The sequence below is a fragment of the Chelonoidis abingdonii genome, chromosome 2 (genome assembly GCF_003597395.2).
Source record: "Chelonoidis abingdonii isolate Lonesome George chromosome 2, CheloAbing_2.0, whole genome shotgun sequence".
NCBI classification, from domain to species: Eukaryota; Metazoa; Chordata; order Testudines; family Testudinidae; genus Chelonoidis; species Chelonoidis abingdonii.
In genome coordinates, this window is record NC_133770.1 from 72,261,587 (window position 1) to 72,287,500 (window position 25,914).

Genomic DNA, 25,914 nt, shown 5'->3' on the forward strand with positions numbered 1-25,914 from the left:
GTCGGGAGGGGGAACCACGTGAGGTGCCACCACCAGCACAGCTCCGGCCGCTCCCGGAACTGAATGGAAGATGGGGGCCGTGACGTGGCGGAGGCGGCGGAAGTGCGTGTGTGTGTTTTGGTCCGGCCGGAGAGGGCGGAAGTTGGCGGCGGCCCGGGTGAGATACGGCAGCGCTCCCGCCCCTCACCGCTGCACCCGGCGGAGGAGCCGCCTCCCCTCACAGCCGCGGGAGCTAGAGAAGCCGCTGCGCCTGCCGCACCGCCAGGTGAGGAGACAGCGACGGGTGGCACTGGCCGAGCCCTGCCAGCGGGGGGCAGGGGGGTTATAGAGCCGCCCCGGGGAACCCTCACCCGAAGGCGGCTTCTCCTGGTGCCTCCGGGCCCTGGCGCCGAACCCCAGGGCGGGGACCGTGGAGCGGTTGGTCTGTGTCTCCCCCGCCTCAAAATGGCGCCCCCGAGTCTCCCACTTCCCCATATTCTGGCTGTGGCTGCGGGGGGATGGAAGGAGGCGGGGGCGGGTCCGTCTCCCCGCAGTCCCTCGCTTTGCTCCCCCGTGTGGGGAGAGGCTGTTCCCCATCCTGCTGTGTGACGCGGCCCGCTGGAGTGTTGCGTCCCCTTCCCCCATAGCTGTTGTTGGGACAGCGAGAGTTCCCTGGAGGGGCGTGGGAACGGGGAAGGGAAACCATCAGAGCAGAGCGCACAGCCCTTCCCCTGCAGTTGCTCCCCGACCTCCGTCGAGGTGGAAGGACGGAGAGGGGGTCGTTACACATTTAGCAGCGTGCACATAGCACCTTAGGTTGATGCTATAAAATAGCCCGTCTTTAGGAGGGGAAGCAGACTGGTAAAAAGTTAACATGAAACTTCCGTACGAGAAGGCTAGGCCTAGGAGAGAGAGTTAAAACACACAGGCAGGTTCTGCCATGGTCATCTTGTGCTCTTTCTTCTCTCTAAAAATCTGGACGGAGGATAGATTGAACGATCACTCAATTAAAATTTAACTGTGCTCTCCCAAGTGACGGTTGGAGCAGCTCAGAAACATCTTAAACTGGGGGCCCTTTCAGATTTAATGGGTGGGGATAGGTGAGCCTTCAAAGAGATTAACAAATGTTTGAACTGCTTTTGTTGTAAATCTCTTGAGTAATGAGTCCCAGTTCTGGATAACTCAAATTTGTTGTTGTCGAATTAAGTGGTTGGAGATTTTGGTAATAGGTGACCCTTTACCTACATTGGCGCATCAATCACACAGGAAATTGATATAAAAACAGTCAATAAGTCACATACATCATACATATGTAGTCATACAAGGCTTATTATATTTAATTGGAAGGATGTAAATTTCATAGACTATCTGTGTGATTTACTTGGTTGGTATGTTTGCTCAATACTTTTCAATATAAATTGGTTGATGTATGATATGGAAAACTAACAAATACTGCGGTAAGGAAATTCCATATTAATGTATGCTAATTCTATGAAAGTTACTAAGATTTTTATTTAAGATGGATAGGAACAACAAGAAAATAAAGCTGGCAACAACACCTAAAATGGTGGGTTGTTAAAAATATTAACAAAACCATGTATAATAGCTTTGTAAACCAGAATTAAAGCAGGTGATGGTCATTATCTCAAGGGGTCTATACTCATTGTATTGTAAATAATGTGATAAGTTATGAGCACTCAGTGAGACATAGTTATTCACTTTTGAACTCTAACTCGCTAATACAGATAAACCATGATCATCTAAATTTAAGATTATCTGCATTTTGTCCCCGAATCCATAATTTGTCTAGAAGCATCTTTCTTTATCCAAAATGCTAATTAACCATAAATGTGGTGATCTTTGTGATGTCTGGCTTATCAGTATTGATCTATAACTAATTTTTAAAGAACAGTGTAATTTATATAATTTAAAATTTGTGTAATATGAAATATCAGAATATTTTATATGAAAAATGCAAACATTTTAAATTTACAAATCCATTCTGCATCTACCCCAATTTACATAAATGTGTCCCACTACTATACTAGAGGTGGGAGTGTTAGTTTTCTTAATCTCCTTACTACTTTGTATTTACTACTTTAGATTGTCAGTGTTACTTTGATACATGATCTTTTGTTTTGATGGTACTTTTTAGAATAGTAGGTCCTATTCTTGCCAATATTTCAGCTATGCTGGTGAGTAGTCCTGGAAAATTTAGACTACAGGCAAGCATGAAATTAAAGATAAGTGTAAGTGTTGGCAACGCTGATTTAAATGGAATTCTCAAGTACAAGAGAGTGGCTGTAACATCCTTTTAAGACCTTTTAGAAAACTTTTTTCATGTGAAATTGTTATAGTAATTGGTGTCACAGCACACGTTTAAACAATTATCAGAAGCCTTATTCATGTAATGGACTAACGACTCAATATTTTATAATACAAGATAAAGCAGCACATGTGTTTATAGACTGTTTTGGTATTTAAGGAGCATGAGAGAGCAAACTAAAACCAGGAGTTGGCAAATTACCTGATCAGGTATATATTAGGAAAGGACGTCTGTAAATCTCATCTTTGTTCCTCTGCTGACATACTGACCTGGAGCTGCTATGTCTTAGTGTGTCCTGAAAAAAAATCAGACACTAGAGATGGGAACGACCTATTAAAGCATAATGGGCACCTACTATAATTCATGATGGCTCTTTCACAGTATTTTCTCACTGCCTTTTTTGTAAACTATTGGAGTAAGAAAATACAAAGTGCTTCATAACCTTTCCCAGGTGGATAACTATATTGTGGGTGAAGTGGGGGAACTAAAGAAAATGTTTAGGAAACATTTACTTTCTCTTCTTGTATAGCTCATATATTTCCTTAATGTCTTTTTATTTAACAGCTTGATTTGAGGTCAAAACATTAAACTTAAGTTTGAATGTAGACCAAATTTTACAACTCCTTTATGATTATCCTCAAAAATCAAGTATCTGATGGTTAAGTTGAAACAAGATTTGTGAATTTCCAGTTCTCCAACTAGCTTTACTTTACGTATTTGCTATCCTAAAATGCACCTGCACAATGAAAAGCTTACTCAGAATACAAATAAATAGCTGACTTTTTTTTTTTTTTTAAACCATATATTTATTTCCATTGCTTTTTTGCCTAGGAGCTGTACGTCGTGTTAACCAATCTGGGACATCATTACCAAGACTGCAGGGTTAGGAATAGCTACAGCTGCTAAAATGAGTGTCTGGAATTGATGGGAAATCATCCTGTAAATATTTGAATTTATTCTGTATGTACTTAAACATGGATTCTTGCCTCTTCCTGTTTTCTTCGTCTATCACACTTTCTCTGGTTCCCAAAACTAGTATTGTATATATGAATTAAGAAAGTGATGTACAAATGTGGCCTGAATCTCGGGAGAGATCTTGTGGCCATTTTTTTAAATCCCTGTTGAGTGCTGATATGGAAATATAGCTCTTTAAAGAGATTTGGTGATGTTTTTCATTGAGCATATCAAGGAGTTTGATTTTTTTAACCAATCTGAAAAATATTAATAGTTCATAATTGAGTTTGAAAGCGAGTCTTTGAAAGGAATACTGAGTACTTGAACCATCTACTAGAAGAAATGAGGAAATACAAAAACTTTATGCTTGACCCTTCTGCTTAAGAAAATGTGAGGGTTTCTACCCATGCTTAGAGGGACTCTGGTGATGCTGCTACTCTGCAACCTAAAAAACAACCAGATATGCATTAAAATGTCTGGCTTTTCAGGCTGAAAGAAGCCTTAAAGTCCCCATGGCTGGTAATAAGTGGGTGGCATGGTTGTAGTGGGTTTTCTGATATGACATTATTAAATGTGTTTGGCATAAGCTGGCAGCTTGGGGAAGTTTTCTTTCTGTCTGCTGGAAAATAATTACTAAATGCTAGAAATATGACAAATGTAACAGCTGAAACCCAATCTGCAATATTTAGAAAACATCTGTTACAGAGATAATTAGGACAAGCCTCCAAGACTACAGCAACACCTCACGTTGCCAGGTATTTTCTTTCATGCTCTCTGAAGACTTGTTTTGAAGTTGCAGGGTTTTCCCATGACTTGTAGTAGCATTTTGAGTCTCCCTCAAAGACATTTATTTGGTGAGCCATCTGAGCACATTGGGGGTGGTCTGTCATGAATGAGGGCCACAAACACCTCTTGATTTTAAAATACTTCCAACAGTTCTGCATTTTTTTTTTTATAGGGTGGATGTTCTTCCCAACTCTGATCTGGGGTATTGTCTTGTTAGCCTGTTTCAACTAGTACTGAAAAACTGTTGGGAGTCTGACAGGAGCTCTGTAGAGAGCAATTTTATGTGTAAATGGCCAGTTTGAGTGAAGTAACTACAGGTGGAATAACATCTGAAGCCTTGCCACACCTACAGTTGTGGATCACATCCTTTTCCTGCTACCCAGGATGTAGCAGAGGGATAGTGAGCAAGTCCTGAGTGATGAAGTAAAGAATGTGGAATAGTTCCATTGAATAGCAGACTTCCTTTCAGGGATTTTGAGCAAATGACTTGGTCCTGAAGAGTAACTTCATGCATATGGTACAGGATTTGGCCTTTACTTGAGCCTAAAATAATGCTACAGAGTGAAGAATAGCTGGCAGAATTGAGATGTACCATGTGTGTCTCAGAAATTTAAAATAAATAAATAAAAATTGTACACTGATTGCCTGACATACTTACTGAATCATAGAATTTCAGGGTTGGAAGGGACCCCAGGAAGTCATCTAGTCCAAACCCCTGCTCAGAGCAGGACCAATCCCCAAATGGCCCCCCTCAAGGATTGAGCTCAGAACCCTGGGTTTAGCAGGCCAATACTCAAACCACTGAGCTGCCCCTCCCCCTGCAAACTAGAGTAGTATATTCAAAAGAAAGGTCTTAAAAACTTACTATCTCAATTATTTAAACTTTTCTAAATCAGGAGTAGGAAGCCAATATCTGACACTTTTTAACTTAAGATCAGAAATTAAGATCATATGTATGCTGACCCCACCCTGTGATTTAACTTGTTTCATAGATAACTTGTGTGTCACTTTTTTGCAATATAATGAGGGAGTGATTAAATATGTTAAGTTCATCCATTGTTATGAGTTGCTTTGCAGTCTGTCCAGATATATTACTTGTGCATCATTCTGTTGAAACAAAGCAATAGCTATCTATAGCTGATACACAATTCATTTACAATTTTTTTAATTGACTTTAAGGGGAAGAAGAATCCCTAAATTGCTTTTAAATTACTAGATCCATTTCTATATCATAAGTAAGACCAAAAGTGCATTTTAGGCTAACAGAACAGCTCATTTTCAGGAGGATTCACTCAAATTAATAATGTGATGCAACATTCTTGATCTGAATGTGTGTTTAATTGTGGTATGCAGTTTATAGTGGTTCTGATATTATGTGATAGCTTTTTTTTGGCTTTTTGCCTAGTCATGGAAATTGGGTTTCAGTGTGGGTAGGTTCTTTCCCTCCTGAGTTGTTTGTAAGTACACCTCTACCCCGATATAACACGAATTCGGATGTAACGTGGTAAAGTAGCGCTCCGGGGCGGGGGAGGGGGCAGGGCTGCGCACTCTAGCAGATCAAAGCAAGATCAGTATAGCGCAGTTTCATCTATAACACAGTAAGATTTTTTGGCTCCCGAGGACAGCTTTATGTCAGGGTAGAGGTGTAGTATGTCTGTACAGCCTGCTGGAGCAAGCATCCCAGCCGAAATCAACAGCTTTGGGCTTATGGGGCTAATGCTTCAAAAATAGCTGTGTAGACAATGCACTGAAGTTTGGCTTAGGCTCTGAAGCCCACCCATTTTTCAAAGCCTGTGCTCCAGCCCGAGCCACCACTTCAAAGTGCTGTCTACACAACTATTTTTAGAGTGCTAGCACAAACCCCACTAACGTGAGTCTATTGACCTGCAGTGGGAGGCTCACTTCTGCGGGATGCGTAGACATACCTTGTAAGAACACAAGAGGCAATATATTTAATTCTAGGTGGGTTATGGTATCATAATTTGAAACCTTTTTTGATTCATCATGTGTGACTATGAGTAAGGCTGCCTGTCTGTCATGGAAGCCCTTGGGCCAGTACCAGCAGCTTGGGGGTGTGGGAAAGGGTTGGGGTATAGGGCGGTGTTTCTCTGGGGGGTGTTTTTCTAGCCTCCACCAACATGTCCCTTCATCCCCTAAGTGGAGGGGTCAGGGGGCTCTGTGCATCGCCGCTGATGCTCCCATTGGCTGCCATTCCCAGCCAATGTTTGCTTTGGAGCTGGCGTTTGTGGCTGGAGCAGCATTTGGAGCCCCCTGGCTGCCCCTCTTCCTAGGAGCTGCAGGGATATGCTGGTCGGAGCCGGGTAGGGAGCTTGCCAGCCCCTCCAACCTTCCCCCCTTCCAGCACCCACGGCACCTCTGGACCACAGCCCACCACGCAAGTTTTAGTTAGGGGTATATAATAAAAGTCATGGACAGGTCATGGGTCATGAATTTTTGTTTACTGCCTGTGACCTGTCCATGACTTTTACTAAAAATACCTGTGACTAAAATGTATCCTTAATTATGAGAATTGACAGAATATGACAGTTACTGCCGTGCAGGCCTGTGTATGAAGAATTGGGATGTCCTGGCAGCAGGACCTTTGGTGTGCTATGGTAGGTAGGTGCAGCCCTTTGGGAGGGGGGCAACATTATGGGAAGTGACAACTTCATTATAAAAGGATTCAGATACTGATCTGTGCTACTATATAAAGGACCAGAATTCACATTCTGCTCACAGTGTCGCTCCCTGGTCTGGAATCACCGGGGAAAGGATGCTAATGTTCATCAATTGCTGTGTTGGTCAAAGTGCATTGTTATGGAGTCTTGTGTGGTTTCATGTATGTAAGATAGGTGGGAGGATGAAACTAGTGGTGTAGGATTCAGAAGGCATCTGCCAGTAGACTGGGGAAGGGAGATTGTTTTAGGTGCTTGTAGCTGCAGTGTGAATTTAAATTCACGAAACAGAAGTTATAAAGTTAGGTGAAGGCTAAACATGTGTTAGGCATGCCGTGGATTGGTAGTGAACTGGGCAGCTCAGAAATGGTAATGAATGTAGAACTTGGCCATTTGTTTGAATCTGGACCAGGTTGGTAATGACTGTAAATGTTGCTGGATTCAAATGTACTTGCTTTACTTTAGACTAGGGGTTCTCAAACTTCATTGCATCATAACCCCCTTCTGACAACAAAAATTCCTACACGACTCTGGGCAAGGAGGCCAAAGCCTGAGGCCCACCACCCCGGGCTGAAACCCTCAGGCTTCGGCGGTGGGCGTCGGGCATTGGCCTCAACCCTGAGCCCAGCAAGTTTAACGCCAGCGTTGGTGACACCATTAAAACAGGGTTGCAACGCACTTTGGGGTCCTTACCCACAGTTTGAGAGCCACTCCTTTAGACAAATATAGTCTTATTATCAGACAGTTCAGTGCTGTTTCTTATTATGTTTCCCGTGCATACACTAAAGTTATATCTACGCTAAAAAATAAATGCATTTTTAACAGGTTAACTAACATGCCCCACAAGCCCGAGTCTGTTGATTTGGGCTAGGATGCTCACTCTGGCAGGCTGTATAGACTTATTACTCACAAACAACTCAGGAGGAAAAGAACCTAGGTAGATATGGCAAGCTGTAATTTTATGAATTGACAGTAAACACAGGAGTACTGTCCTTTACCTGATGAGAGAATGGAGTGGCCAGTATAGACATCTGTCTCCCATGTGGTCTTCTGACATTCATTTTTAGAATGTAATTGGGAAGGGCTAGACCAGAGGTCTCAAACATGTGGCCTGTGGGCCGCATGCAGCCGGCGGGGCTCTTGCATGTGGCCAGCCAAGCTCCCCACGCCACCCCCACCTCTCTGCCTACCCACGGGATTGCCCCCTGTGGTGTTGCGAGCCCCACGTCACTGTTTGAAGCAGCTGGCAGCATGCCCCTTTGGGCTGAGGGGGGAGGAGGAAGGAGAAGGAGGCAGAGAGCTCCTGCATTGCCTCCTTCCAGGCACCGCCCCCCACAGTTCCCATTGGCTGGGAACAGGGAACTGCGGCCACTGGGAGCTTCATGGGAGGTACCTAGAGGAGCGGCAAGAGCAGCGCATGCACAGAACCCTGAGCCCCTCCCCCTGGGGCTGCAAGGACATGGTTCCAGCTGCTTCCTGGAACGGAGCAGCGTGTGGCTGGGGGCCAGGGCAGGCAAGCAGGGAGCCTGCCCTGGCCTGGTGCACGCCGCTGCCACGCTGGAGCCGCTCTAGGTAAGTGGCATTGGGCTGGAGCTCGCACCCTGAACCCCTCCTGCACACCAACTCCCTGCCCTGAGGCCCCTGCCGCATCCCGCACCTGTCCACCCCAACCCCCTGCCCTGAGCCTCTGCCACATCCCATCCCCAACCCCCTGCCCTGAGCTCCCTGCCACATCCCACACCCCTCCTGCACCCCAACTCCCTGCCCTGAGCCACCTGCAGCACCCCTCACCCTCTTGCATCCCACCCACCAATGTCATGCCCTGAGCCCCCTGCCACACTCTGTACACCACCTGCACCCCCTGGGGGCAGCGTTGGGGTGGAGACTTCTGGGAAGGGGTTGGATTGTGGCGGGGAAGGGGTGGGGCCTAATGGAAGGGGTGGAGTGGGGCAGGGCCAGAGGCAGCCAGTGGGTGTGTGTCTGATGCGGCCCTTGGTTCAATGGACTAGCCCTCATGTGGCCCTCGTGATCATTTGCATTTGAGACCCCTGGGCTAGACTTAAGTGTTGCACCACTCTTCCTGCGGGCACTGTTTTCCTGGAAAAATGCTGCTTAATCTAAACTGTTAAAGTAGTTAAGAAAAACAGATTTTTGTTCTCAACCTTCCCTTTGTTTGTTTGTCCATCCGTTTGTTTGTTTGTTAATAAAACTTTGAAAGTGAAAGTAGTTATTAAAAAGTCTCTGGACGCTAAAGTGCTCTATCAGGAGATCGAATGAAGCATGGGCAGAGGCTGTGCAAGCTACCTCACTCTGCTGAACCAGTGTATTTTAATTTTTGTCTGAAAACACAGCTTCCAAATTGATTGCAGCTAGTCTAGTCTCTGATCTTTGACCTATCTGTAGATACTACTACCAAAGGGTTCCAGTTGTGGTTTGTGTTATGTGAACACCTGTATGCTACATCCTGGATTGAGACTAACAATTCATTTTACATAAGACACCAGATATTCATCAAATGGTGATGATTTCCGGTTCCTATTAATTTAAAAGTCAAAGGCTCCACCACATCAGATTACCAGTCCCTTAGCTCCTCTAGACCTGTATGTTAAATCAGAGAAGCTGTTCAAATCAGGGGTCACATTCACTTTTGAATGTATGCTTTTTCTGTTTGAAGAAATTGCAGTTAATATGCATTATAGGGATAAACTGTAGAAAACTACTGTAAATTGATTAAATTTGAAATGCTGGTGTAATTGAGTTTTCCAGTAATTCTTCATCCTAATTAAGCCCTTCCATTTGTTTTTACTGATTCTGACTTGAGTAGTCAAGAATTGCTTGGCATCAGCAAAATCATGAAAGAGGAACTTTTGATTATTAAGATGTTCTTAACATGACAGGAAATGAAATGGAAATATGCAGGTCTGGATCTGTTGCATTCTTGAATATTAGCCTGAGATACACAATGTGAACTGAAGTCTCATAGGGAACACAGAAAATGCAGGGTAATAGATCAAGTGACTAGCATTTTTGGTATCCAGTTTGAGACTTTACAGGGGAAGGGGCCTGATTTCAGAAAACCCTGAGTACCCCTTTGCTGAAAATTGGCCTTTTAAGGTTACTCAGGTGTACATCCAAAATCTCTAGTACTTTTTAATATCAATGGCAAAGACTTTCACAATAATATATAATAACAATGTCTTAGAGATGTGCTGGTAGAATTCACTGGCTTATTTCACCTAAAACAATGAAAATAACTGTGTTCTCAGAAAGCCCTGAGCCCTTAATTGGATGATTACTAGAACCAGTTTCATATAATTATGGTACAGTTGTGACTCTAATAGCATATACCTTTTTTGATAAACAGGTTGCTGCAAGCAGTAAGAACATCTCGATTCACGTCCTGAATTCTTTCTTCTCAAGAATTTGAAACAAAAGACTTCTTTCTAAATTAGACATGGCTAATCGAGGAGCAACAAGACCCAATGGGCCAAATGCAGGGAATAAAATATGCCAGTTCAAACTAGTACTTCTGGGAGAGTCTGCAGTTGGCAAATCAAGTTTGGTGCTTCGTTTTGTAAAAGGCCAGTTTCATGAGTTTCAAGAAAGCACCATTGGAGGTGAGAAATAGTGTTACATTTTCTCTTGCTTTGTATTGAGTATATACCCTCTTTGCCAATGACTGTCTTCATAAATGTAATGTGATACCCTGTGGTGAGCCATCTGCAGGAGTGATCAAATCCGGGACCTCTGGATCTTAAACCATGAGCCTCTACTGCCTGAGCTAAAAGATTAGTGCTGTTACTTCAAGGCTGTTGCAGACTTGTAAACCTACATGTGCTGCTTGATGGGGATAGAGTGGCACAATGTAAGTTTGGGTAGTCAGTTTTTAAAACTGGAGTTGGTGTCTGGTAATTCGTTGAGGCAATATATAGCTATTCTAACAATTCACATATTTAATGCATACAGTTAAGCTGCTTAGCAAAAACAACCGTGATTGCTGTACAGCAAAACATACAACTTTTTGCAAACTTCTCACCACTCAAACAGCCTGGCTTTGATTGTAAAGGAAGACACTTGCTGTATTTGTATTTTTCACTTTTCTTTAGGATTGTATGTGCTTTCTTCTCCATCCCCACCTGACTTCAATCAAAGCTGACTCTTGGGTACTATGTGGGCAAACCAGGATTTTATAATAGTCTGAGTGGATTTTACTTTTCCCCATGAAACAGTTTTTTCTGCACTACCTACAATGAAGCAGCTGCTTATGCTCTCTGAACTGTACTCCTCCTTTGGCTAAATCTGAACAACTTCTTTCAAGACTGAAGTGATTCTCCACAATCACTTATTTGCACATAGACTGATGTAAGCTGTGCCCTCAGATCCATAACATCTCTGTAGTACACCCTGCCCCTGCTGCTCCACTGTGTGAATCTAATCTACATTTTGATGCTTCTGTAGATGAGTTGGGTTTCACACACACATTAAAGACTGACAGAGCTGACAAAAGTAAGAAAATTCCAAATTAAATCTTACTACATCTGTTTATTGCTCTGTATTTAGTTTATTGTAGGTTCTGTGGGTCTGAGACTGCTTCTTCTGATCTCTTTAAGAGTTCAACATAAGTGGGTTTCTGTTTTCTATTCCAGAAGTCTGGTATGTTTTTTTTATTGATGTGTATGTCTGGCATCTAGAATTGCTGATGTGAAAGACATTGTATATTAAACAATTATCTCAGCTGTTTGCTTTTGATAGTGTAACAAAGGTCCCAAGGGCAGTTCTACAGAATCAAATTCCTAGTTCGTGTACACAAACACACACACCCCTCCACCCCCACCCTGTTACACATGAAGAGTTCAGTGGTCTTTGAATCTTATAGTTGCACTTTTACATTTACCCAGGTTGGTTTTGGTTTTGGTTTTACTCACCTAAGAATGCAAAAATACTTGAAAACAGCATTGAAATTAGGAACAAGAAGCCACAGAAGTGCGAATTGAGACGTAAACTGTAAATAGTGAATATTCAACATATGCCTCTTTACTGTATTAAGTAGAGGGAGAAAAATACATAGCCCAGCTGGGAATGTTACTGAATGCAAGTTACAGGATTCAAAACCACATTTTTATTTGGGGAAAATAGCCTGTTACTGTGTAGTCTTTGTATGTTTAAATTATAGTTGTTGTTTGTGTACAGAAAGGCCTTTAAACAAAGGGGAGCTTATGTGCACTATGAAGCTGAAAAATGGCACTTGAAAAAGAAAATGCAGTTAAATGGAGTAGGCACATTGACAGTGTAGTGCTGTTGTGTGGAAGACCTATGTTCAAAAATAACCTTAGAGCTTTCTCTCCACAGTCTACTGTGAGTTAGGAGGAAGTATGACTTCTAAGAAGAATGATAATATTTAGATAATTTAACGTAGTTGTATTAACATTGGACTTATGACGCAGCACATTTCATTCATTTGGTTACAGAAGTTGCAAGAAACTTGCATTTCCATAATGGCTTTGGGTACATCAACGCCACAATAAAAGATGTGCAGCATGGCCATTACTGGCCTGGATCAGCTGACTTGGGCTGGTGGAGCTTGGGCTGCAGGGCTGTAAAATTGCATTGTGGGCTCTGGCTAGAGCCTGAGCTCTGAGATGCTGCAAGGGGCTGGGTCTTAGAGCCAGGGCTCTAGCCTGACTCCAGATGTCTATGCTGCAGTCTTACAGCTCCACGAGCCACAGTCAGCTGCTGTGAGTTTTTTATCATATTGTGGACAAACCCTTAGCAGACTCTGCATCAATTCTGACCCCAGCAACAAGACTACTCAATCAGTTCACTTCAGCTTTTACCGCCTTTCATGATGGTGACAAACCTGCTTTTTGGCATACCAGTGTCTTCAATCGCAGTTGAAATTGATGTAGCTCCTCCTGAGAGTGGAAATGATGAAAAGTGATGCTATGGCGGTTCAGAGGTGTTCGGTCATTTATGAAGTGAAAAATTTGTCTAATGCACTTCTTACAAGGGGCTATTTATTTATGAACTGTTCTGTTTGTTTCTAGTTCCTAGGTGCCTCAGACTGAACTACGTTGTATCATACACTGGTTTCAGAATCAGAGCTACGGCTGTTTGCTGGAATGTAGAGAATAGTATAAAACTGTATATAGAAATGAACTAATCATATATATAGTATGATAGAATATATCATTAATGTTGGTCTGTCATGCCTTCCAGTGCATCAGAGTGAAACACTTTTGGAAGACTGAGTTCTGATGGTTTTGTGACAACTCCATTTCAGTATTATAAAACTGAAGTTAACTTACTGGATTTTCTTCCTATACCAATTGTCCTTTCATGTCTTAATTACTACAAGGGGATGCAGGTTGTCTTAAGTAATTTCATTTTGTGCTGTTGAAGCAGTATAAGACTGCTCCTAATATCCTCTTCCAACCTATTGTATTTTACCAACTGATGATGCATTCTGCTAAGGAAACTCAGTTGTGGTATAGCTGTGTGTACATATATGAATGTGTAAAAACATAACTATAGACCTTTGATTTCAGCTTTTTTATCTTTTTGTAGCTGCTTTTCTAACCCAGACTGTGTGTCTTGATGACACAACAGTAAAATTTGAAATTTGGGATACAGCTGGTCAAGAACGATACCACAGTTTAGCACCAATGTACTATAGAGGAGCACAAGCAGCTATAGTTGTATACGACATTACAAATGAGGTAAGTACAATATATATCGAAGGGGGGAATCTGTGGGCTAATGGATTGAGCATGGGAGTTGAGACCTGATTCCTTTTCCTCATTCTTCCATTAATTGATGTGAATTTGAGAAGGTAATTTAATGTTTTATTTTACTATCATTACAAGTAACTGAAAACGTCTAACTGAAAAGTTAGCAAAAAACACTCTCTTGCTGTTCTGTTGTGCATTTGGCAACACTTTTATCATTTTCATTGATCTGTAAATGGTAAGTCAGTTACTCTTGTTTGTCACTTCCATACGAATAGGAAAATGATTTTTTTTTTAACTTTTTTTTTAACCACAAATTGACAAGAGGACTTGGCAGGTTTAGCACTTAAAACTGCTTTTATCTTTTACTGAAGAAAAGTGAGGCTTTATAATACTCACCAGACACCCTCTTTAGATATACAATGAGCTCATATCATAATCTCTTTGGCATGGTTACACAGCAGCAGTTATATGATGCACAAAGTGTGTTGTGGCCACCCAGGATCCAGACCAATCACAAATGGAGGAATTAAAGGAGAATATTTTCCCTTCCACTGAATGTTTAAATAAAAATAATTCAGAATGCTATTACCTACAGCAAAAATTACTCTTCTTTCTAAGTATAGAAGGGTACCCATCACAATAGGTTGGACTATATAATATGTACTAATATAACAAAAATCCACAATACATTAGTAGACTGGTGCCTGTTTTCTGCAGTGTGAGGTCAGAGGCAAAGTACTTCACATCACCCAAGAAATGAAGCAGTAGGCAACACATTTCACTTTGATTTGGCTTTACTGTTAGAGTATGGCTCCTAATTTTTACATTTCATTAGCTTAAGAATTCTTTAAAAGAGGTTTTCAAGTTTTTAAGCAATATATCATTTCACTGTGAAAATTAATAGCTACTGAGAGGATAGAAAAATTAATGTAGAAGAGTACTCTTTTGGAGATTTTTGATTTTTTTTTTTAATTATGATTATTTTTAATTTTTTTTTTATTTGAGTTTTTCTTCTTTCCATTTCCAGGGGCCTCTGATTCCATTTATTCAGAAGCTTTTGGCCTAATGGCCTTGGCTTACTTTCCAACAGAGAGAGCACGTTGGAAAACATAAATGTAATGACTCAGATGTTGCTTGTAGCTATAAATAAGAAAATTACCTGAAAAATTTGCAAAAAGAAATTTAAGATCTAATCCTGAGGTCCTCACTCAGTTTTTATCCAGTCCTTAGGCAAACTACCCATTATCATCGGTGGGATTTTTCTTGATGACTGGGAGAAAATGGGTAAGGACTTCAGGACTTGGTCCACTGTGGTTGAGTGGCTTGAGACCTTTTCAGCACTTTTAGGGAAGAGAATAGTTTAAAGTTGTCACTCTTTCTCTTCCAGTGCTTGCTCTGTTTTCAGTCAATCCAAGAGAGTCATTTTTGTCACTTTTTCATCCATTTAACATAATTGACAAAGGGGATCTTAATTTTTCAGTAATGTGGTCCCAACTATAACTTTTGGGAATTAAAGAAGGGAGGGTTCATTAAAAAGGCCTAGTCAGCCAGTTGGAATGTAGCTTTGGAGAATGAATACACTGATAGGTTTCTTGCTCACAGGACAGATAAGATAAATTTGGGTAATAGGGATAAAAGGACAATAGAACTGAGTTTCTTTATTTTTCAATCATTAACAGGAGTCCTTTGCAAGAGCAAAAAATTGGGTCAAAGAACTTCAGCGGCAAGCGAGTCCTAATATTGTAATAGCTTTAGCAGGAAATAAAGCTGATCTAGCTAATAAAAGAGCTGTGGATTTCCAGGTAAGTCATACATATTTTTTTATTCACAAGAAGTAGTTTGGTTTTTGTTGGAATGCTAGTCTGTAACATAAATAGCCTTCTCAGAAGGGATCATGCTGTTTTCTGATGATTAATCCTTCATTGTAGGATTGCACATGTAATAGAATTCTGTTGATAATTGCAAACATAAATTTATGGTATATCTGAAAATACGATATTCTAGTGAGAATTTTTTGGGGGGGAGGGGTATAAATGTGATACGAAGTGACAGCTGTCCAAAAAGAGAGCTTTTCTAATTAAATTTTACTTTTGAGTACAGCTAACTTTTTTCCCAGATATGTCAGATCTGTCAGTAAATTTGAATCTGAGAAACTGCTTTTTCCTATATGCCTCCCTAACAGTTATTAGGGACGACTTCACGAACAATAGTTAATCAATCTTAAGGGTAGGTGTGGTTCTGAACACAGGCAATTCTCAGTGAGAGGTTTGGAATTCATTGTTGACATTCAGAATATGATGCACAGCTGATCTGGCTACTTTATGGCCTGGTCTGAGCAATGTAAGTTGAGTGAGTTAAGTTTTAGCTGACTTTTTGACTGTGTTCTTGCTATTTTTTTTGTTGTTTTTTTTAAACTGATGTACCTGTGCCCAGAGGCTTTTGGTGGCTCACTTAATAAAAAATATCTTAATATAATCAAATCAAAGTACAGAAAAAGCCCCAAAGCCAATCAGTGGCAAACTATGATTGTAGGTTTGCTTATGACCCAGTAGAACTCAGACTTCTATATTTGTTTTCATATTTTGTAATCTTAGAATCATCTTTGGTCATGAACTTTCCTTTTTCTCTAACATCATCTTTGCCTGCACATGTGTTTTGACTTATCTAGATTATTGCTGTGTACGCCATACCTTAGTTCCATCTGAGTTCCTTTCCCATGTCTTAATCTCCATATATTGACTCCTTTTGATTCCTTTCTCAGTGGCTTTTAAAGTTTCTGCTCTCTAGAATTCAACACATTCATTTTTACCTTCCCTGATTTCTCACTCTCTTTCTTGACATTTGCCAATTTTTAACTGTTTAATTGTGTTAGAATAACTTTGTAAAGTGTTTAGAAATACTTTTTGTACAAAAGATAGTATGGAGAATGGTGATTGTTACATGTATACTTGGAATTCGTTGTCCCTAGAATTGCATAGGACAGAATTTAATTGCCAGGTTTTTGGACCAAATATAAATAACTTTTTAACAATCAATAGCACTTCAAAAATATGGCTAAAATGGATACATACATTTCTCGGGGGCTTGACTTTCAGTTTCTATCTTTGCAGCATACCTTAGGGGTCTGTGTGCATGGTGTAACTATATTTGGAATGATAACTTGTATAGATATATCATTGCAAATTTTACTATCTCTGTAATAACTAATGTAGCATAGCATATGATTAGCAAATGATGCTGCTTAGTAATGAAAGTGAGGGCATGGCTGCAAGCTCTCTAATGTAGCCACTCTAAGCCAATGGGCTAAACCAGGGGTTCTCAAACTGGGGATCAGGACCCCTCAGGGGGTCGCAAGGTTATTACATGGGGGGGTGTCAAGAGCTGTCAGTCCCCACCCCAAACCCTGCTTTGCCTCCAGCATTTATAATGGTGTTAAATATATAAGAAGTGTTTTTAATGTATAAGGGGCATCGCACTCAGAGGCTTGCTATGTGAAAGGGGGTCACCAGTACAAAAGTTTGAGAACCACTGGGCTAAACCATCGGCTTAACTACTTCAGCCCCCGTGAGTGACAGTGGCTACGTCAGCAGAAGCAGGCCTTCTCCTCTCCCCCTTCCCGCCGGCTGACATAGCGCTGTCCACACCGGTGCTTATGTCAGCATAACTTATGTCACTCAAGGGGATGGTTTATTCGCACCTTTGAGTGACATAAATTATGTTAACATAAGCTGTAGTATAGACATGGCCTTAGTGATGTAGTTTGCTCTTCACAATTATATTCTCACCTGTCTTTGTGCAGAACTTCTGTTGAAAGGGAGTTCCGCATGTGGAATGAATAAAATGTTTGTGATTTAAAGGGAGATTTAAGTTCCCAGTTAGAAGCTGGGTCTGTAAGACTGGCTTGTAGGTGGTGGCACCAAAGGAGAGACTTTTAGAATAAATTCAGGCTAACAAAAAAAATTAAAAGGTGATATTGAATGTTATTGTCCTGTCATGTTTTTTATAATAGTGAACTCTTTCTGAGTGACAAATTTGTTTCGATAATCTGTCTTCAAAGGCAGATAGATTCAGAGGAGCTCCAAAAATTGCCTCTTTCCCTGTGTGCTATTGAACCACACGTGGGCTGCTAGGAAAACTCAGCTATCAGCTTAGAACTTAGCTTTCGGAGGTCAATATTAGTTGCAGGCCCCACCTTTTGGAACTTGTTCCCCCTTACTATTAGAGCCAGAGTTTCAAATCAAGAAATTTATTTTAATTTTTTTTTATTTGTTTAGGCTTTTGTTTATGGATATTTTAGGCCAACCAAAAAGTGTAGGAATTTCCTAAGATTTGAATTCTGTATGTTTTTTAATTACTGTCAGAGACCTATGTAGACGTTTATTACAGATGCTGTATAACACCTAGAACATCAGGCTGATGAAGTTTCAGTGAGCATTCTTTCATACAGATTACATGATATGTATTTTATCACTACTAACCAATGGACTTAAGTACTAAGTTGTTTAATTAAAAACTAAAATTCTTATTTTAATATGTAACTTATAGGAAGCGCAGTCTTATGCAGATGACAACAGTTTATTGTTTATGGAGACATCGGCTAAAACATCAATGAATGTAAATGAAATATTCATGGCAATTGGTAAGTATTTTTAAATAGAAGCTATGTTTTCAGGCAACTGGTTTGTATGTAGTCCTTTTCTAAAGTTCATTCTATCCTAGCCTCTGAGTGGAATATTACCCAACTTTTCTCTCCTTCTTAATTGGATTTCCCTCTCTGTGGCAGTCTTCAGAAAAGATGCTAGAGAAGCAGTCCTTTTTAAGGTTCTAAACGTCAGTCACTTAAGAACAGTCTGGCTGCAGCCTCATCACATGCACCAAGCATATCCCCTCATACCATCAGAACAAGAATCCTTGCATCACTTCTGAACCTAAAACTTCTGTTTAGCAAGTTGAACTTGCTATCACAGTGTAGTTGTTTAGGGTCAGTGGTCCATTTTGTCTGAGCTTCTAACAGAATGAGCAAAGAGACACACTTCACTATATATCAAAATATATTTATCTTGTGATGCAGGTAAGTAGGAAATGTTTGACTTGCAAAAATTTTGCTTTTAGGAAAAGGCTAGTAATTCTTCTTTTAAAACAATCTAAAGGTGTGCAAGTGAAAAGGATATTGATACTCTATACCAGTGGTTCTCAAAGTTGGTCCGCTGCTTGTTCAGGGAATGCCCCTGGCGGGCTGGTCCGGTTTGTTTACCTGCTGTGTCTGCAGGTTCGGCCGATTGCAGCTCCCACTGGCCACGATTCGCCGTTCCAGGCCAGTCTGGGCTGCGGGAAGCGGCATGGGCAAAGGGATATGCTGACCGCCGTTCCTGCAGCCCCCATTGGCCTGGAGCGGCGAACCACGGCCAATCTGTGGATGCAGCAGGTAAACAAACCAGCCCAGCCTGCCAGGGGCTTTCTCTGAACAAGTGGCAGACCGGCTTTGAAAACTGCTCTATACGATTCTACACTCTTTGAGGCCGGAGTTGTGCCGTGTTCATGTAGGGTCTAGAACTTCTTGTAGGCTTTACCAGAGATAAATAATGATTATAACTGTTGTTGAAAAATGAATTTTTTTTTTTAAAGGAGCATGGGGAGCAATGTTTTTATAAATACTGAGTGGAAATGTGTAGAACGCTTCAATTTTGTGAACACTTTTCATGGAGACTCTAAATCAAGTTCTTACAACAAACCTTTTGGTGGCCTCAAAGTGCAGCCACCAACTCTTGCTGGTGGCTGCTCTGACAATTTTTCCTAAAATACTTCATTAACTTTAGGAAAAACAAACAAATATAAATATTTTAACTGTAGGAAAAAGAAATAAAAACAAATTGTAATCTGTCTATGTAGGGTTTTTTTGCTTTGCAGACTCAGTAAGAAAAATAGTGTGCAGTTGTCTCTCTTCTTTATTGGATCTAAACAGAATAAAAACACAAATAAGGTGCTTTGAACGGTCTTGTCTCTTTTCTTATTGTTCCTTTTGCTTTTTTGTTTTTTTTGTCTTCTTTTTTTTTGCTAGCTACTAAGTGTGCTGTGAGAAGTGATGTCAACAAACACTCAAATAAACCTCTACCCCGCTATAACACGGTAGTGGGGAGCCAAAAATCCCTACCGTGTTATAGCTGAAACCCCATTATATCGGGGTAGGGGCGGCAGGACTCAGGTGGTGATTTAAAGAGCTCCGGGCTCCAGCCGCTGCGGGGAGCCCCAGGCCCTTTAAATTGCCAGCGAGCCCCAGTCACGTTAGCCTTTTACGTTTTACAGGCATTGAATGTTAGTGCAGTCCTAGTTGCATACTCAAAATGTATGTAAAATTGTGGACACTGCAGAGTAACCTCATTAAAATCAGAATTGCAGTGGAGGCCTAATATTGCGGGATCTGCAATTTTCATTATATCACAAATGAAGTAGGGGCTTATTTATAATGTTTATCCCTTAAGTATAATTTTGACTGTAAGTGCACTTTGATCTTGTGGTCTCTTTAAAATTAAATAATTACAGACTATAAACAGAATACAAATTTACTAAAGGTCTGCCGATAGTTGTTTAGCCCAAAAGTATACAGATCCCACGTCCTGTGGTCATGCTTAAGTTTCATTATGTTGGGGGGGGGGATCCCCAAGAGATAAGGGGACTTACCATATTTGTTTTATGAAACTTTCAAACTGCCATAAACTTTAAAATGAAAATAGTGTTTTGAATTTCATCCATGGAAATAAAACTATTATTACTCATGAGAACTATTGAAGCAGGAAGCAAAGCAAGCATGTCTTCAAGATGTGCAAAATGTCCCATTCAGCAATCTAGAGATAAACACAGGAATAGGTGTAAAACTCGAACAAAAAGTATCAAATGGCCACATAGTCGTAAGTGTTGCATTTTCACTATGATAGGTCCATATAGTCTATTTGGCTAAGTGGTATTACACTTCATCATGTAAAATAAATGGAAGCATTGTAATTTCTTAAAACCAAATGTTTCATATATTGTGCTCCCTTCTTTGTTCATATTAAACAAGGGTGCACCTGTGATCTAATACATATATTATCCAGGTATAAAAATAAGGAAAATTTAGTAAATATGCTGTGGTGATGTTAAAAGATCACTTAATGTTCATCAATTCAGAGTGTTTAAAGGTCTAACAAATATGTAGGGAGAGGAAAAAGTCAGTATCTTTATGATAAATATTTGCGGGAGTCCTGGATTTTGATGTTAAAAAAATGCCAACCTGTATCTGTGTCCTTATTTAAATTTAAAACCAAATTAACTTTTAATGGGCCACTCTTGAATCCTCATACACTGACTTTCTGCTGTTCCTTTTAACTAGGCCTAGAAATGTAATTTTTTTTTGGGGGGGGGGGGGGGAGCAGGGGGGTTGGAACAGATGCCCCTAGGGTAGAAGGATCTTTCCCTGCTGCGTTCCTGCACGGCCCTTTTCTTTGTCAGGGCTGCCTGAAGTGCAGACTCCATCTTGGCCACGAGGGCGCTAAAGTTACATAAACAAATCTCCATATGTCCTCTGCAAACTCTTATTCCCTGCTAGCTACTGGGATTATTATCGCTAAGGATTCAAACACGCATACAAACCCTATGTATTCTATTTCTTCAGGGGGAATAAAGAACAGAATTTCCATGTAACTCTAGTATGATTTAAAGTTAAAGGTATTCTACTGTGTGAGATGGAGAGGGTGGGAGTCCCTGCCCTTCCCTCTCCCCCATCGCGCAAGTGTGAGAAGATCTAATTCACTATCTTAACAAATGGTGCAAAGTGCTGTGTCTCATTCTCTATCACGTGATAACAAGACTAAGACAAAATTGTGCTTAGTCTTAAGGGCTATCTGAACTAAGACGTAGATCGCAACAGTTGAAGCACTCACTAAACTACTGTAATAATTCCCTCCAGGCCCACGCCAACCCCGTTTCTCAATAATAGAGAAGATTGTAACTCTGTTCTGGAACTGTATAGAGACAGTTCTAAGCAATATATCTAATGCTTAAACGTTAATTTCCCATTTACAACAACTTCTTAATTTAATTTTAAGTAATCTCTGCAATATAGATTGAGAATCTGACACCCAAGCAAGGATTCTTCTATTACTCATGGTGTCTATAGCTGATAGTAACAGATAGATCTGATCAAAAACTTCTGAGTCCAGCAAGTTCCTCAAGTATAGAACCCACCATCGCCAAACATTGAGTAGTAGGAGAGAATAGATCAATTAGAGAATCTGAATCACATCCATATGACATAAGAAACGTTTGCAATTAGACACACACACTGCTACTGTGTGAAAAGAAAATGTATAACAATTTACTTGTATCCCACAATCGGAAGTATATTGTAGTAGTTAAGAAAGTGCACATAAAGAAGACGATCACTACTTAATAAAGATAACTCGAGAGAAGATAGTTGTGATAGAGGCTATTGTTTTCACGAATAAACCCTACACTCTCAGTGTCTTTGTCAGCTAATGTTTTATACACTTCTCCTCGTACATAGTTGCACGCATTTCAAAATGAAATAAGCAATCCATGGCGTGGACAACCCAAAATCGGAATGCTGCAGATTGTAGAGTAGAATACTAAGATTCATGTATCGAACTTATCATTCCCACAAGTAGATCCAGCCACCCACGCTCCTGAAAACAGCCTAGAGGACTCCAGATTCCGTATGAACTCTATGTCCCTATTCAGAAGATGGAACAGGACTTCCTTCTCTGCCTTACATTATAGATGTGAGCAAATGTGGAAATGAGAATTGCAACTGCAAACATGTGCTGATGATAGCTAGATCGTAATCTCCATCTTACTAGACTAGGCATGTGACATCTCTGTAATACACTATGCCACATAGTAAGAAGAACATAAAACAATAATAACTCAGAATCAAAAGAACAAACAACAGCTCAAAAGAGATCTAAGCACTGAGAGAACAATGCCTAACAGTCCACAAAGAAATCACTGTGAAGAAGAGATGCCTTTTACACTGCTTCTATGCAAGAAGTTAAAAACAGAATGTGTTTACACCACACTGCAGAGGACACAGGACATTGGGAAAGCTAATCCAAAAACTTTCAAGCTGTCCAAAGCTGGTTGTTGAGATGCCTTCTCGTCCTCTGTAAGAGCCGTTGAGAACTATGAATAGAGCTCCAGACAATTATACTATTACTCAGTCTTTAGGGAGCGAGACTTCCTTAATGACTTTGTCCGAACTAGGATAAAGTGCGGAAGCGCAGGACATTATTGTGGCGAACACCCACAAATGTAAAGAAATGAAGCACTTCCTAGGCTTCACCGACCTATCTCAGTCATCCTAGCGTGCAGAGCACGCATGGTGTAGAAACTATACAACATCCCAGTAACTCAATCTCGCTGAGCATAAAATAATCCCTTCTGAAAAGGTGATCACAGAATTTACCATCTGAATTCATAATCTCGACTGTGCGAAAGGAAAGGAGGAGATATCATCACTGCGGTCATAATTAATACGGTCGAGACTATTTGCCAGTTACAGAAGCGCGGTGATAGCATAGTAAAGCCACACCCAGTACCCTATTGACCCTAAGTCATCAGCCACAGTCTATGTTCAATACGTCGACTTCAATCATAGAGATGGTGACATTGGTCACGCTTCGTGTTTCTCCTTTGAACCCCACTAAAAGAATGCCATCTTAGAAACCCAAGCATTCCCCTCGCTGGCTTCAAAGTTTCTCCACCTAGGCTGCCAAGTGGGCATGTGGTGTACACCTTTATGAAATCTTACAGGAATTCAATATATTTTAAATTAAAAACACTTTTTTATATATTTAACACCATTATAAATGCTGGAGACAAAGCAGGGTTTGGAGCGGAAGCTGATAGCTCATGACCACTCATGTAATAGCCTGTTGACACCCTCAGTTTGTGAACCCCTGATTTAAATAGTACTTTATTGTACCCCCTGAGTATTTTAGTGAAGTACATAAACTTTATTTAACTCAATTTGTGTACAGTTTTCCATAGTACCCGCCACTGTAGTGTCTTTGTCAGCTTAATTTATACACTTTCTCTCTCATGTGCACGCATTCAAAAATGAAATTCACCCTGTGCACAGTGCCAGAACAAGGCCTATGCAATTAAGACTTAAAGTGATGCATGAGACTCGTGATGTCTCCCTATGCAGGGATACATTTAATCCCACATGAGAACTACATTCCAGAGCCGCCACCTCAAGAATGAGAAAATGGAAGAGCAGAATAACAGGAGTTAAAATACTTGCCTGACAGAAAAGAGGGAGATGTGGCATGTAGCAGGCATTTGCAAAATGGCCTTTGTAGACCTGTTGCTACTTGACTCTGCTAAATTTAAATGAACATTTCCATAAATGCTGGGGAAAAAGTTCTCTAAAAAGGGCAACGTAGAAAGCTTCATAGGGACCATACAATCACAAATTAAGGCATTGTGGAAGGAGCTGGTTCTGTGTGGTCACAGATAAGGTTTTTTTTATTTATTTTATATTTCCCATTCATACTGCCTGTTTGAATCCTTTAGGAGAAATTCAGTCTCTTGATTTTCCGCTAACCAACTGTAGTACCCAGAGGCTTGCTACGTGAAAGGGGTCACCAGTACAAAAGTTTGAGAACCACTGTCTTAATCGTACTTTTTCTGAATGACATATTCTGAAAGCCTAAAGCAGACAGATTGTGGAGTTACTATTTTTTGCTACATATCTTAAAAGGAAATATTCAAATAGCTTTCTTGGACTCAATAGTTATTTAAAACTTAGTACAATCTTGGCACTAATTTTTGCTCATGTTTCTTGTTAACCTTGTAGCTAAAAAGTTGCCGAAGAGTGAACCACAGACTGCAGGAGCCAACTCTGCCAGAGGAAGAGGCGTAGACCTTACTGAACCCACACAACCACCCAAGGCTCAATGTTGTAGTAACTAAACCTTCAGCTGCTTTAAACCGTCTTGAATATTCTTCTGCTTCCTAACTGTTAATAACAATGGAATTGGAGTGTTTAATCTGTCCAATGCAGCTTCCAAAACAGAAGAGACTAATGACATCGTCAAGTTTCTAATACAGAATTATTTTGTTTTTATCTTAATTTTTAACATGCATGTATCACTGGCTGTCATATTTCAGCAATAGAGGGAAGTGGAAACTGAATAAACTTGCTTCAGTTGAAAGGTTTTAAAAATCACTTGCCATTAGGGATATAGAAGAATTACATTTATTGATCTAACCAGCTAGTCCTCTATATCCAGGTATTGGTTACTGTTGTAATTGATAGAATTGGGACTCTTCAAACGTTTCTCTTGTGCTTTTAAAAAGAAAATCTTTCCAGAAACAGGGTCTACCGATACTTCAAGCTTATTTGCAGTATTCATGCAACCAGTTGTTTCTGCAAGTATCTACCATTTAAATATGCATTCCACATTTTCATAATTTAACTGCAAACAATACTTGCAGCGTTTTAAGAATTCTATGCTTGCAGAAAAATGGATTTTAGTTGTTACACTGTATGTAAATTATAGTCAGCCCAGTGGTTTAAAGAAAATAGTGATTAAAAATCAAGTTTAACTCCATATTTATCTGTTTATAAAGGCACAAACCAATGAATTCAACTTTACAGGATTTTTCTTCACAAACCATAAGAGCTCTCCAAGTAAAACAAAGACAAACTAGGTGTCTGTGATTTTTTTTTGTTGTTTTTGATCATTGCTGGCCATTACACAGTTTCTTATGTTTTTCCCCAAAGGAAAAAAATAGTCAGTGCACTAATAATTATGTACATTCAACTTGATTTTAAATTTGGATATTAATGTACTGTATATAGGGTACTGCATTGTAGTCTACATTTGTTTAATACTTTCTGTAATATTTAAGAGTTGCTTAAAGGTATACAAAATGTACAGTTACTTAAAGCTAACTTTTTCTCTTCCCCTAATCTAAAGGGGTTCTGAGTTCTTCCTTTATGGCTAGAACAGTAATAAATGATGCTCCTGTACCTGTAACAGAAGTACTGCTGTCTGTCAGTAATGAACTCTGCAGCCTTGTTTTCCAAAGTCCATTTTATTTTGATCTGTCCAGTCTATTGCACTAATTCTTTGTTATTTTCATTATATGAAATTTACCAAGTGTCAGAAGACGATTTAATCTATTTAAATGTTGAACTGCTAGCAGAAACTTGTGCAGATTATAAATTTGCAGTGATTTGGGCGTAGCAAGGAAAATGACAGTTCACCAGTGTTTAGTTTTATATTGAGGTGCTCAGGTTTGAATAAAGTGGTTATAAAACAGGAAAGCATTGTGATTAGTGTTTGTTCTTACCATGAATTCAACAAGAAATCTTTATTGAATTTTAGCAGTTAGTGCTTTCACACAATTACAAAAAAATGACTTTTGCCCCAAAATGGGTTGACCAAGTGAAGATGACACTTTA

The 25,914-nt window shown here is 40.2% G+C and overlaps 1 protein-coding gene across 7 annotated transcripts; it reads left to right on the forward strand.

The window, feature by feature from the left end:
- The first annotated feature begins 55 nt into the window (after positions 1-55).
- On the forward strand, positions 56-25,776 carry RAB5A (RAB5A, member RAS oncogene family). 7 transcript variants are annotated; one of them, XM_075062456.1, is made up of 7 exons: positions 56-283; positions 3,137-3,265; positions 10,085-10,337; positions 13,285-13,436; positions 15,128-15,250; positions 17,994-18,087; positions 24,301-25,776. In XM_075062456.1, the coding sequence occupies exons 3-7, from the start codon at positions 10,175-10,177 to the stop codon at positions 24,414-24,416; spliced, it is 648 nt and encodes a 215-aa protein (XP_074918557.1). In that variant the 5' UTR covers positions 56-283; positions 3,137-3,265; positions 10,085-10,174; the 3' UTR covers positions 24,417-25,776. The 7 variants fall into 7 exon arrangements, with proteins under 7 accessions (XP_074918557.1, XP_074918555.1, XP_074918556.1 ...); XM_075062454.1 differs by having other exon boundaries at positions 3,137-3,244; XM_075062455.1 differs by having other exon boundaries at positions 3,137-3,187.
- Positions 25,777-25,914: the final 138 nt, after the last annotated feature.

What these genes read in the sequence shown, in the direction of transcription:
- RAB5A (XM_075062456.1), top strand. Translation starts at nt 10,175, where the DNA reads ATGGCTAATCGAGGAGCAACAAGACCCAATGGGCCAAATGCAGGGAAT. An exon ending in TCAAGAAAGCACCATTGGAG is followed by an intron (nt 10,338 to 13,284) that starts GTGAGAAATAGT and finishes ATCTTTTTGTAG; the next exon opens with CTGCTTTTCTAACCCAGACT. An exon ending in AAAGAGCTGTGGATTTCCAG is followed by an intron (nt 15,251 to 17,993) that starts GTAAGTCATACA and finishes TGTAACTTATAG; the next exon opens with GAAGCGCAGTCTTATGCAGA.